The 11,267-nt window shown below is 48.1% G+C and overlaps 1 protein-coding gene across 3 annotated transcripts; it reads left to right on the top strand.

Moving 5' to 3' along the window:
• Positions 1-4,547: 4,547 nt before the first annotated feature.
• Positions 4,548-9,838, top strand: LOC119301982. Of its 3 annotated transcripts, none has more exons than XM_037578999.1 (5): positions 4,548-4,847; positions 4,983-5,019; positions 5,131-5,252; positions 5,350-5,413; positions 9,741-9,838. In XM_037578999.1, the coding sequence occupies exons 1-4, from the start codon at positions 4,590-4,592 to the stop codon at positions 5,410-5,412; spliced, it is 480 nt and encodes a 159-aa protein (XP_037434896.1). In that variant the 5' UTR covers positions 4,548-4,589; the 3' UTR covers position 5,413; positions 9,741-9,838. The 3 variants fall into 3 exon arrangements, with proteins under 3 accessions (XP_037434896.1, XP_037434895.1, XP_037434894.1); XM_037578998.1 differs by lacking the exon at positions 9,741-9,838 and adding an exon at positions 6,581-6,811; XM_037578997.1 differs by lacking the exon at positions 9,741-9,838 and adding an exon at positions 5,903-6,274 and having other exon boundaries at positions 4,550-4,847.
• The last annotated feature ends 1,429 nt before the right edge of the window (positions 9,839-11,267 follow it).

Here is an 11,267-nt window from a genome sequence, read left to right as displayed (position 1 = left end):
TCTCATCCGGGACTCCGACCAACTTTCGGGTTACTGCATATTCATATCTCTACAACCCTAGCGTCACCGAACCTTAAGTGTGTAGACCCTACGGGTTCGGGAGACATGTAGACATGACCGAGATGGCTCTCCAGTCAATAACCAACAGCGGGATCTGGATACCCATGTTGGCTCCCACATGCTCCTCGATGATCTCATCGGATGAACCACGATGTCGAGGATTCAGGCAACCCCGTATACAATTCCCTTTGTCAATCGGTACGTTACTTGCCCGAGATTCGATTGTCGGTATCCCAATACCTCGTTCAATCTCGTTACTGGTAAGTCACTTTACTCGTACCGTAATGCATGATCACGTGACCAGACACTTGGTCACTTTGAGCTCATCATGATGATGCATTACCGAGTGGGCCCAGAGATACCTCTCCGTCATACGGAGTGACAAATCCCAGTCTTGATCCGTGTCAACCCAACAGACACTTTCGGAGATACCCGTAGTATACCTTTATAGTCACCCAGTTACGTTGTGACGTTTGGTACACCCAAAGCACTCCTACGGTATCCGGGAGTTACACGATCTCATGGTCTAAGGAAAAGATACTTGACATTGGAAAAACTCTAGCAAACAAACTATACGATCTTGTGCTATGTTTAGGATTGGGTCTTGTCCATCACATCATTCTCCTAATGATGTGATCTCGTTATCAATGACATCCAATGTCCATAGTCAGGAAACCATGACTATCTGTTGATCAACGAGCTAGTCAACTAGAGGCTTACTAGGGACATGTTGGTGTCTATGTATTCACATATGTATTACGATTTCTGGATAATATAATTATAGCATGAATAAAAAACAATTATCATGAACAAGGAAATATAATAATAATCCTTTTATTATTGCCTCTAGAGCATATTTCCAACATTATTTGCAATCTGAATCGCCGCCGGTATGGAAAAAAATGGATCTTGCGCTATAAATTATAAGTTTTGCTTCCATAACAATATTTTAAAAATATTTAACAGGTAAAATTAACATCTCTACCTATTAATAAACCAGCGATTGCTTCTGGTCGTACGTCATCCGTGTTTTTGCAAAAACGCCCCTCGGTTTCTTTGAAATGAACCCGCAGTCCAAGTTAGAAAACATCTGGGCCAAAGCTAGTCGAGTGCCACCCGCCCGTACGCGGCTCCGCAGCCACACGACCGAGGCCGAGCTCCCGAGCGCGCCGCCGCCTCGACCTCGCGACCCGCCGGCGACCGGATCCTCGCCGGAGATGAGTGTCGACGTGCCCTGCTCCCTCCTCTCTTCCTCTGTCTCCTCTCACCTCGCTCATCCCCCGATCTCTCTGTCCCCAGAACGAACAGGAGCATGCCATGGCCTCGGATCCGCGCCGCCGTCGCTGGAGAACATCGTTCGCCACCGGTTCTTCGACCACAACTACCGGATCAAGTTGCCCCGCCTCCGATCTACCCGTTCCCGGCCACCCCAACCTCGCCTCGTCGTCGGGCGCGTATAGAGACGACCATGGCCGCCGGATTCCCGAGCGCCGCCGGATTCCCGAGCGCCGCCGGCCAAGGTCTTGGAGGAGACCGTCGAGGTCTTGGAGGGGTGGTTCTGGAGCACAAGCTGCGGCGAGTTGTCGACTATGTGACAGAGGAGACCCCCGAGGTCTTGCAAGGGTGGTTCTGGAGCGAAGTGGGATGTGTGTCAGGTGAAGGACTCCCTTGTGGCGAACGGCGCTGGGTGCTATCAGCTGGGAAGGCTTCAGGCCGGACCATGGATGGTGCAGCGGGTGAGAGTTGGGGCAGACGGCGAGTGCTATTTTTGGGTTGGCCCTTGAGAGGGAAACCAAGGCAAAATTTAGCCAATTTCAAGTGCATATATATCTATCCCATGGGTTTGAATCCCTAGCTAACTTGGAGCATTGCACGTATTGTTAAATATAGTTAGTTTCTTTAGTTTACTGGCAATAATTGTGATAGGCAGAGCAGATAGGTGCTTGGATGTTCAATTTGGTGCTAAAACTTGTAAAATACGGATTTGCGGTCATCTAACTTGTTGATTGATGCAAATACGGTGCATTCTACTGTATCCAGGTGTACATCCTACCTACATGGCATGCCAGCAGCCCACATGTCACGCAAGGGTGGTTCTGGAGCGAAGTGGGATGCATGTCAGGTGAAGGACTCCCTTGTGGCGAACGGCGCTGGGTGCTATCAGCTGGGAAGGCTTCAGGCCGGACCATGGATGGTGCAGCGGGTGAGAGTTGGGGCAGACGGCGAGTGCTATTTCTGGGTTGGCCCTTGAGAGGGAAACCAAGGCAAAAATCAGCCAATTTCAAGTGCATATATATCTATCCCATGGGTTTGAGTCCCTAGCTAACTTGGAGCATTGCACGTATTGTTAAATATAGTTAGTTTCTTTAGTTTACTGGCAATAATTGTGATAGGCAGACCAGATAGGTGCTTGGATGTTCAATTTGGTGCTAAAACTTGTAAAATACGGATTTGCGGTCATCTAACTTGTTGATTGATGCAAATACGGTGCATTCTACTGTATCCAGGTGTACATCCTGCCTACATGGCATGCCAGCAGCCCACATGTCAGTGTGTAGGGATAACATTTTCCAGATAACTCCCTATATTTTTTTCTCACGCAAAAAAAGTTGAACAGTAAAGGAAATAAATATCATTTAGAGCAGCAGGATTCGAACTACAGATCTTCAGAAGGCAAACACACCAGGTAAACCAACAGGCCTAACGCAGTTTGTTGTTTCGGAAGAATAACTAATAGCTCTACTCCCGGCATACCTCGGCCTGCCAGCTCAAATGGGCTATGAGCAGTAGAGCCCATTTTCCACCTTTGATTTTTCTTTAGAAAATTGTATGTAAATTATGGGACGGATGAGTGGATTAATGCAAAACTTTAATGCTCATAGATGAGTGGATTTTTAACATAAAAATAAGGGAGTCGCTAGGTCTCAAACACACAAGGCCGCGACAAAAACACTCTATTGTCTATACATACAGAAGATGATTTGTAAACCAAAAGGTTTGATATAAGCTTGAGTATTATATTTTTTTGTAAAACATGAGTAATAAAAACATTATACATACAAAAAATGATTATTAAATAAAATATTTAAATATAAACCTATGTATTATATTAAACACGACTGAATATTCATATCAACAATTTAAATGTTAAATTATGGATATGTTATTACATGGAGATTCAACTATACAAATGCGCATATAATTATTGAAATGTTTGTAAAACTAAAAAAATATTTTGGCATTTAAATTTTACAAACATTTGTATTATTTGAAATTATACACACATGTTCATTATTCATAAATACTCCCTCCGTCACATAATATAAAAACATTTTTTATACTAGTGTAGTGTCAAAAACGCTTTTATATTATGGGACGGGTGGATATTTTTAATATATAATATTTGTAAAATAATACATGAACAGTTTGAGAGTAAGTTATTTCGTAGGCCATTTGAGCTAACAGGCCCACGTATTTTAAGATGTGGATATAAAAGATAGTTATCCTTATCATGCAATCATCTGTCATTGGCTACCCGTCAAAAAAAAATGTGTCATTGGCTGTTCTGGTTGACCACGTGTGCGTACCTTCTGAAGTTCGTGAGTAAGAATCCCGGCCCCTCTATATATGACGACTTATCATTTTTTTCTCGTACATTATTCAATGACAGGTGGGCCTCACCTGGGCTTTTTTGCGCAATTAAAAAATTCAGGGTGTTATCTAGAAACATTTATTCCAAGCCAATGCCACACATGCAACATGTACGTCCGGATATGGTAGAACACACATTTGCACCACACGACAAGTTAGATGATCACAAATCCGTATTTTATAAGTTTTAGCACCAAACTAAACATGCAACACAAGTTTTATGACTCCCGGTGATATTACCTCTTTTATTTTGATAAGTAGCTGGCATGATGTGATTTACTAAGTATTAATTTGGAAAAACTAGGCCTGGAGATAATATGCCTCCCCGTTTTCCGAGGATAGTGACTTGTGCCGTAATTAAATTCAATAGGTTTATATGATAAGCTTCTTCATCTATCTTAATTTTTACCTCCGTTTATAGAAATCTGGTTGTGTTAACAGTTTGAGACGTCCTTAAAGACCTTGTGGTTGATCTTCATATCCACAATCATCCGTATTTTTGCAAAAACGGATGACGTACGACCAGAAGCAAACGCTGGTTTATTAGTAGGTAGAGATATATATAATATATAATATAATATATATATATATAGGGGAGATAAAGATTAGAAGATAGAGAAAAGAAATAGAGGTAAAGATAAAGATAATGGCTGTCTTTTTTTCCTTTTCCTTTTTTTGAGTGGCAGTCAAACGGGTTTGCAGAATGTGGCCTAGCCTTGGCCCAAGCGACGACACAGGTCTCACTGGGCCAAATGCGGAAACCCAAACGGCAACCAGACAGGCCATGGATTTTGTTGGGCAGACTCCTGCCTCCCACTGGAAAAGAAAGATAAGGAGGCCCCACCCGGCAGCGTCTGCTCTCAGCATCCGCAACGGCCATGGCCTTCGTCGCCATCCACGCCCGCCTCGCCGTCCTTCCCCCTCGCCTCAGCGCCGCCGCCTCGTCTCTCCGCTCCGCCCCTCCCCGCACCCGCCTCCCGCCGCTCAGGACCTCAACCGGACACATCTTCCGCAGCCTGCGGTGCCGGCGCCGGCCGTGTCGCGCTCGCGCTCGCGCCGCCTCCATCTCCATCACCGCGTCGCTCGACCTCACCGAGGACAACGTCCGGCAGGCCATCGTCGACGCCAAAGCCGAGGCAAGCCAAACATCCTCCATCCTCAAACCTCTCGTCCACACCGAAGTACCCATCTGTTTTGTACAGCCGCCCACGGCTCACGTCCAAATTAACTGACGAACGCCATTGCTGTTGATCTCCCGCGCCGCTTTTCAGCTGGCCCAGCTGTTCGACACGTCGGTCGGGATAACAGGTGAAAAATCCAACCCAATTCATTTCACGAACTGCACTGCAGCACCAGTCCAATCGCCCTGCTGAAGTTTGCATTTTCTTCCTCGTCGTGAACGGTGACTGATGATGGCAGGGCAAGTTGATCTGGCGGAGCTGGACGGGCCGTTCGTGAAGCTCCGGCTGAAGGGCAAGTTCTGGCACACCCGCGCCACCGTCGTCGCGCGGATTGGCAACTACCTCAAGAACCGCATACCGGTGAGCTCTTTTTTCTTTCCGGCGTGCTATTCTTCCTCCTGGACCGAGCGCGGGGAGATTCTGTCACGATTATGATGAGTTCTTTTGGTTTGGCCAGGAAATCTTGGAGGTGGAGATCGAGGATGAGGACCAGCTTGACGACAGCCCAGCGGCTTACTGAGGTATCTATCCCCCAAAGTGTTCACTGTTCACTAACTATTTTGGTCTTGCATTGTGCTGAAACTATCCAACTTAGGTTCTACTCCCTCCGTTCCTAAATACTTGTCTTTCTAGACATTTCAAATGACTACTACATACGGATGTATATAGACATATTTTAGAGTGTAGATTCACTCATTTTGCTCCGTATGTAGTCATTTGTTGAAATGCCTAGAAAGACAAGTATTTAGGAACGGAGGGAGTAGATCATACACTCGGGGTATTTTTCTAGTTAGCAGTTCAGCTATAGCACTCCCAGTATTAATGTAATGGCCTGAATTGCTGAAGTGAAGTTGCTGAAGGACCAAATACGCATACTAGAACCGACTTACTCTAACACCTTCCTTGCTATCATGGCATGGGGCTTCAGGGATTTGCATTTGCATAGATGGATTGTTTGCACCAGCTACATTCTGGTTGCAGAGACCTGACATTTCAATGTATTTCTTCAGGGTAAAGAACATGCAGGCTGTTGCTGAGGGCGCCTACTTTTTCAGTACCAGGTTTGGTCGGCGTAGGCTCATATTTTTTGTAAGCGGAAAAGGATGTTGCAATGATGTTGTACATTTATGCGTTAGCTAACTCATGCCAATGATGTTTAAGTTGGTGTGCTCATCATACTGCATTTGGAATGCCACTGCATCAGAATGTCACTGTAGTCATGCGTTCATTATGTCTTGTGATGTGGACAGCCCTCGGGTAGAACTGAAAGCCCACAATCACTCACAGAATGGGTTCACATGATCCCCCATGAGCCATCTATAATTAAACTGTAATTTCTATGTAAATACGGATGCGGCGTTATGTTATTCTCGCACTTCTTACGGCCTCGCATCATATTTTTCATGTTTGAAGAGAATTTTGGTGCTGTAAGCTGATCTCTACGGTCATGTGCATTCTTGTGATGAATTGCGGAAGTCAGTACAAGTCTGAATCTTGATGTCCTGCATCGGGGGAACTTGAAATGAGCTACTTCTGAGAAAACACTCCTGTTCGACTGTCAACTGTTTTGGCATTAGCGAACTATGTCACGCACAAGGCATTCAGCAGCTCGCATTTGCATAGATGGATTGGTCTGCACCTGTTGCATTATGGTTGCAGAGATCTAATATTTCAATGTATTTCTTCAGGGTAAAGAACGTGCGAGCTATTGCTGAGGGTGCCTATTGTTTTCAGTACCGGGTTTGGTAGATCATCATTTTGTAAGTTCTTTTTTTGAGAAAAGAAGGATAACCCCGACCTCTGCATCATTGTGATGCACACAGCCAAGGATGGATACATCAATGATGTTTATCAGTTTCATTAATCGATACATTGAAACTGGGAGCGAGGCTCTTAATAATAAACTCAGGAATTAAACATATGGCAATGATGTGCTCTGCGCTGACTGTACATTTCGTTTACGTGTTAGCCAACTCGTGGCAATGATGTTTAAGTTGGTGCGGCCATCATACTGCATTTGGAACACCACCACTGCATCAAGTATGCCCGTGTAGTCATGTGTTCATTTCATCTTCTTCTGTACCCTGCACCGGGGGAACTTTGAATCGGCTGCTACTCGTGTGGAACCGTCAAATATTCGTGCAGCGGCAGAAGCTTTCCGACGAAAGAGGACAGCACTCCAGTTCCCATCCGAGTGTAACAAGGCACCATTCCAGCGGTTCCTATCAGTGGAAAAGTAGCGTCCCCGAACTGAACCTGGACGGTTGGGGGCTCCCGCCGGAGAAGCCTTCAGCCGTTGCAATCGGATTCAGAGCGACGAAAGTTCAGAGAACAGCATGTGCGTTGTGCGCATTCCAGCGTTTTGCGTTCCACGCACAAACGGAAAGGCAGATCCATGCACGGGGAATAAGTAGGCTATGTGCTTACCTGACAGAAGAACTGTTCCAACCAAGATCTCAGTCTCAGGCCAAGTAAGCTGAACATCAAGAAGATCCGGGCGAGGGAGAGAAAAATGGATGCTGAAACACAGTTGTCACGTGGGCTGGCCCCAGGCCCGCCCCGAGGACCGCTGTGTGCCCGGACAACATGTGCCAAACCTGTGAACTCGAGCGATTGGTCAGTGTCCCATCCAGGCTCACTTCACTTCACACACCATTTCTGATTTCTCTGACATGCTAAACATGCAGATGCCTGAACCAGAAGTGCTCAACAGCTCAGGCGGGGCCCCTTCTTCGGTTGCAGATTCCGCTGCAAGGTCCGTGCCACCATGATGATCGCTCCTGACCTCCTGTCTTGGCACGGGATCAGACGGTCAGACTCAGGCCAGAGTATCGGATCAGACCAGAGCAGATCGTCCGTTGTGCATTGCGCTGCACCGGACCTTTTTCCTGCTGTCAGTACGCAGTGCCCGTAGTACCGGTGCGACGGTGCGGGTGCATGCACACATCGCTTTTGCCCAGGGTCGCCTTGCTGCGCGGTCCCGTCGATCAGCCAGAGCCAGTCCCAATGGCATGCACCCTGAACCGCCACAGGTACCGGCTCCACCCTGGCCCAAGCCAGGACACCACACTACACTAAGGCCAACTGCGCCACCTGACCCTAAACGGATGTCCGCTTTGCCCGAAATCTGTCCATTTGGAAAGGGCAATGTGGTCAAGTCCGGACCGTTTCTGAGATGCGGTGGCCGTGCACCCAATGCGCGGACGCATCCCAGCCGCATCCTGTCCGCGTACTTTTTTCTTTGCAAGCCCTTAAACTTTTTTCCATCATTCATTCTTGGTACATGGGAATACATCATCAAATTTTGACTAGAAAAGTAAGACCAAAGAAAACAAGAACCACAAAATACATTTTAGAAGATATCCAACTTTCATAGCTGCTCCTGTAAGTTGGATTAGTGTCTTCTCGATGCATTCATTGTTGATCTGCCGAGGAGCCGCCTCCATCTTGCGTGTTTCTTTCTTCTTCGAGTCTAAAGAAGTAGAGGTTGCTTCCTCGCATCTAGTCCCGTGTCTAAGGCTCTAATCTAGCAACAAGTGCACTTGTCTCATCTACAGCCTCTATGCTAGCTAAAAGTGCACGAACATCTACTAAATTGCGCTCTATCAATATATCGATGTACTCTTCTTCCTAATACCAAAATTTGCATCAATTCTACACAACAAAATTTGAAGTTAGCACAACTAGTCAAATCTAAAGCACAAACCGAAAGCTAAAAAAAGCACATACACCATCGTTTAAGCACTTGATGAACCCCCATCTGGGATGTTCCGGCGTTGTAGACACGCGACGCACAACCTTCTTTAGGCAGTGGTCGCACTTAATGAGCGGCAACGGTGCGCTGACGAGCTTTTGGGCTAGCACCGAGCCCGGCCGACCGCCATTCGTGTATCTGCCGGGGACCACCGACGGTGTAGATCCGAGCGGCTAGAGGAGGAGCCACTGCCTGCATGTGGCCTTGCGGCCCTGCCAGGGCCTTCCGGCCTGGTGCCCGGCCAGTGCATGGCGCGGCGCGGCCGAGGAGGCCGGGCGAGCTCAAGACCGACCGGATCCGCCCCAAATCCGGTCGGCGGGTGCGCAAATCAGGTGGCTGTGGTTGGGTAGCTCGGGTGCGCCGAGGGGAAGGGGCTGGGCGAGCGCTCGTCCGAGCTGCACAGCTACAATGCCAGCGGCGGCGAGGGAAGAGTGGGGAAGAGTGGAGAAGAATGAAGGGCGTGCGACCGGAGGAAGAGAGGGGACGGACAGAAAAAGGCGCCCCCGTGCCACCGACGGGCGGGCCAGGGAAGGACACGTGTAGACGGCCCGCGCGTCCGCGTGTTGTCCGTTTTATCCCAAATACGACGCAAACTTGGCCAGGGATGGGTCGAAAGCGGACAGAAAACGGACAAAAGTCTATTTATGCCCGCGCGTTAGGCCGTCTGGTTCGTCCGTTTTATCTTAAACGGACGCGCGCGAACAGGATAAAGTCGCGCGGTGAAATTGGCCTAAACTCCGGGGATGCGCCGCGCAGCGCTAATCAAATCAAAGAAAGAAAGAAACTTTTGCGTACTTATATTCCGCTGCTGAAGAGATGATGAACCGCTGGGAGCCGTACGGTTCTTTAATCTGTACGATAATCTTATCATTCTTTCGCAAGCCAGACAGCATCATTTAGCCGAGCTAAACCCCGTATTTGTTTGCATGAGCATAATGGAAAAGGAGGAGTGCACTGCACTGCAGTGTGCAGGGTCCGGGGGCTCCTCCTCTCCTCGTCGTGTCCCCGTGCTGGGTTGCTTCTCCCTCCGGTTCTTCTCTTCTGAGCGGCAATATAGTAATGTTGCTTGGGCTAATCCCCTGTTTGTCGGCCAGATTAGCGAGGACCCGGTTCCGTTCCATGTCAGGCCAAAAGGAGGAGAGGAATACTCGGCGCCAGGGTCAGGGCCACGGCGGAGAAAGACGCGGCTTTCCATGGACGGAGAGGTGGCGCCTGTACGCAAGTAATCGCAGACTCTCGGATCATTACGACGAATGCAAGAGGCCGCGTGTGCCTGTTTATTTATTTACTTTTCTACTCCTTCCGTTCCCAAATATTTGTCTTTCTAGACATTATGAACTGTAACATACGGAAGTATATATTCATTCATTTTGCTTTGTATGTAGTCACAAATATTTAGTAACAAAGGGAGTAGTTTATTAAGAATAGTGCAAGAGGGAGTGGGGTTGGCCTGTCTGCGACTCTGCGTGTGGGTATGCGTCTACTGGTTTTTATTTACCTTTTCCGCGCTGCAAAGAAAGTCTCGGCGCGTCATGTGATCCCACGTGAGGCGATCCTCGAGCAACCCTACCTACGTGCATGCATGAAATCCGCGTCGCCTGTTTCGTATCGTTGACTTGCCTTCCCTTCGTCCGCTCTCAGTATTTTAACTGGAAAAACATCACGGCATCAGACACTGGATCACGTTTGCATGTGTGCATATCTTTTTTTGTGTACTACTAGTATATCATCTTCGCATTCTGCACGCAGAAATCTCTGTTTCGTACTATAATGCTGGCAGAATATGAAATCTAACTCTGGTGCTCTGCTTTCCTTAAGAAAACAAAACCAAAAAAGAAAAATCAGTGCTTTTTGCTTTGTATGATTTGCATATCCATCCTAAGAGCATCTACAGCCGGACCTCTCCAACCCGTCTCATACGTCCAGCCAGGTGAAGGACTTTGAGGAGGAGAAGGATGTGGGGGATGTTGACGAGGGGGGTCTATAGGCGGAGCAGCAGACCATCCTTGATTCCCTTCGGTCGGAGCCGGCTGCGGAGGCAAGACGTCGTCGCGGTAGGAGATGGAGGCGCAAGAGGCCGTGGAGGAGGCGGAGATGTTCGCCTACATGAATGAGGTCGAGCAGGAATGGGATGAGCCGGAGCCCTTCTACCCACCTGTCTAGCCGGTGCCCGGCACCCTCGTCATGGACATCTCCGACGAGGAAGAGTAGTTAGGTTAGTAAATAGGATTTCTTTTACATGGTTTGTATGAATCAAGCGGATGAAATATGAGAGAGATCAAGTGGCTAATTTGAGGCGTGACCAGCCAGTGCCTGATTGCGGGCGGGCTGGATTTGCAAAGTCCGCCCATAGATGCTCTAATCAAGCTTAAGCCCGGCCGCTCCTTGCACCACGTGTGTGCCCTCTGATTGGACCGGCCTAAAACCACCTCACCTACATCCAAGTACACTAAGCCGACCCGACGTCGTGCCATCACGTCAGGGAACACACAGGACGATCGTGTGGAGCTGCACAAGGCAAATTCGTATCATCCCGCTTGCTAAAGCGCCGCGACGTCGATCGTCACTATCCATGTATGTGACCAAGTGGCTGGTCGCAAGCACACGTACGTGGACCGGAT

Source organism: Triticum dicoccoides, chromosome 5A, assembly GCF_002162155.2.
Source record: "Triticum dicoccoides isolate Atlit2015 ecotype Zavitan chromosome 5A, WEW_v2.0, whole genome shotgun sequence".
NCBI classification, from domain to species: Eukaryota; Viridiplantae; Streptophyta; class Magnoliopsida; order Poales; family Poaceae; genus Triticum; species Triticum dicoccoides.
This window is presented reverse-complemented; position numbering and strand designations above follow the sequence as displayed.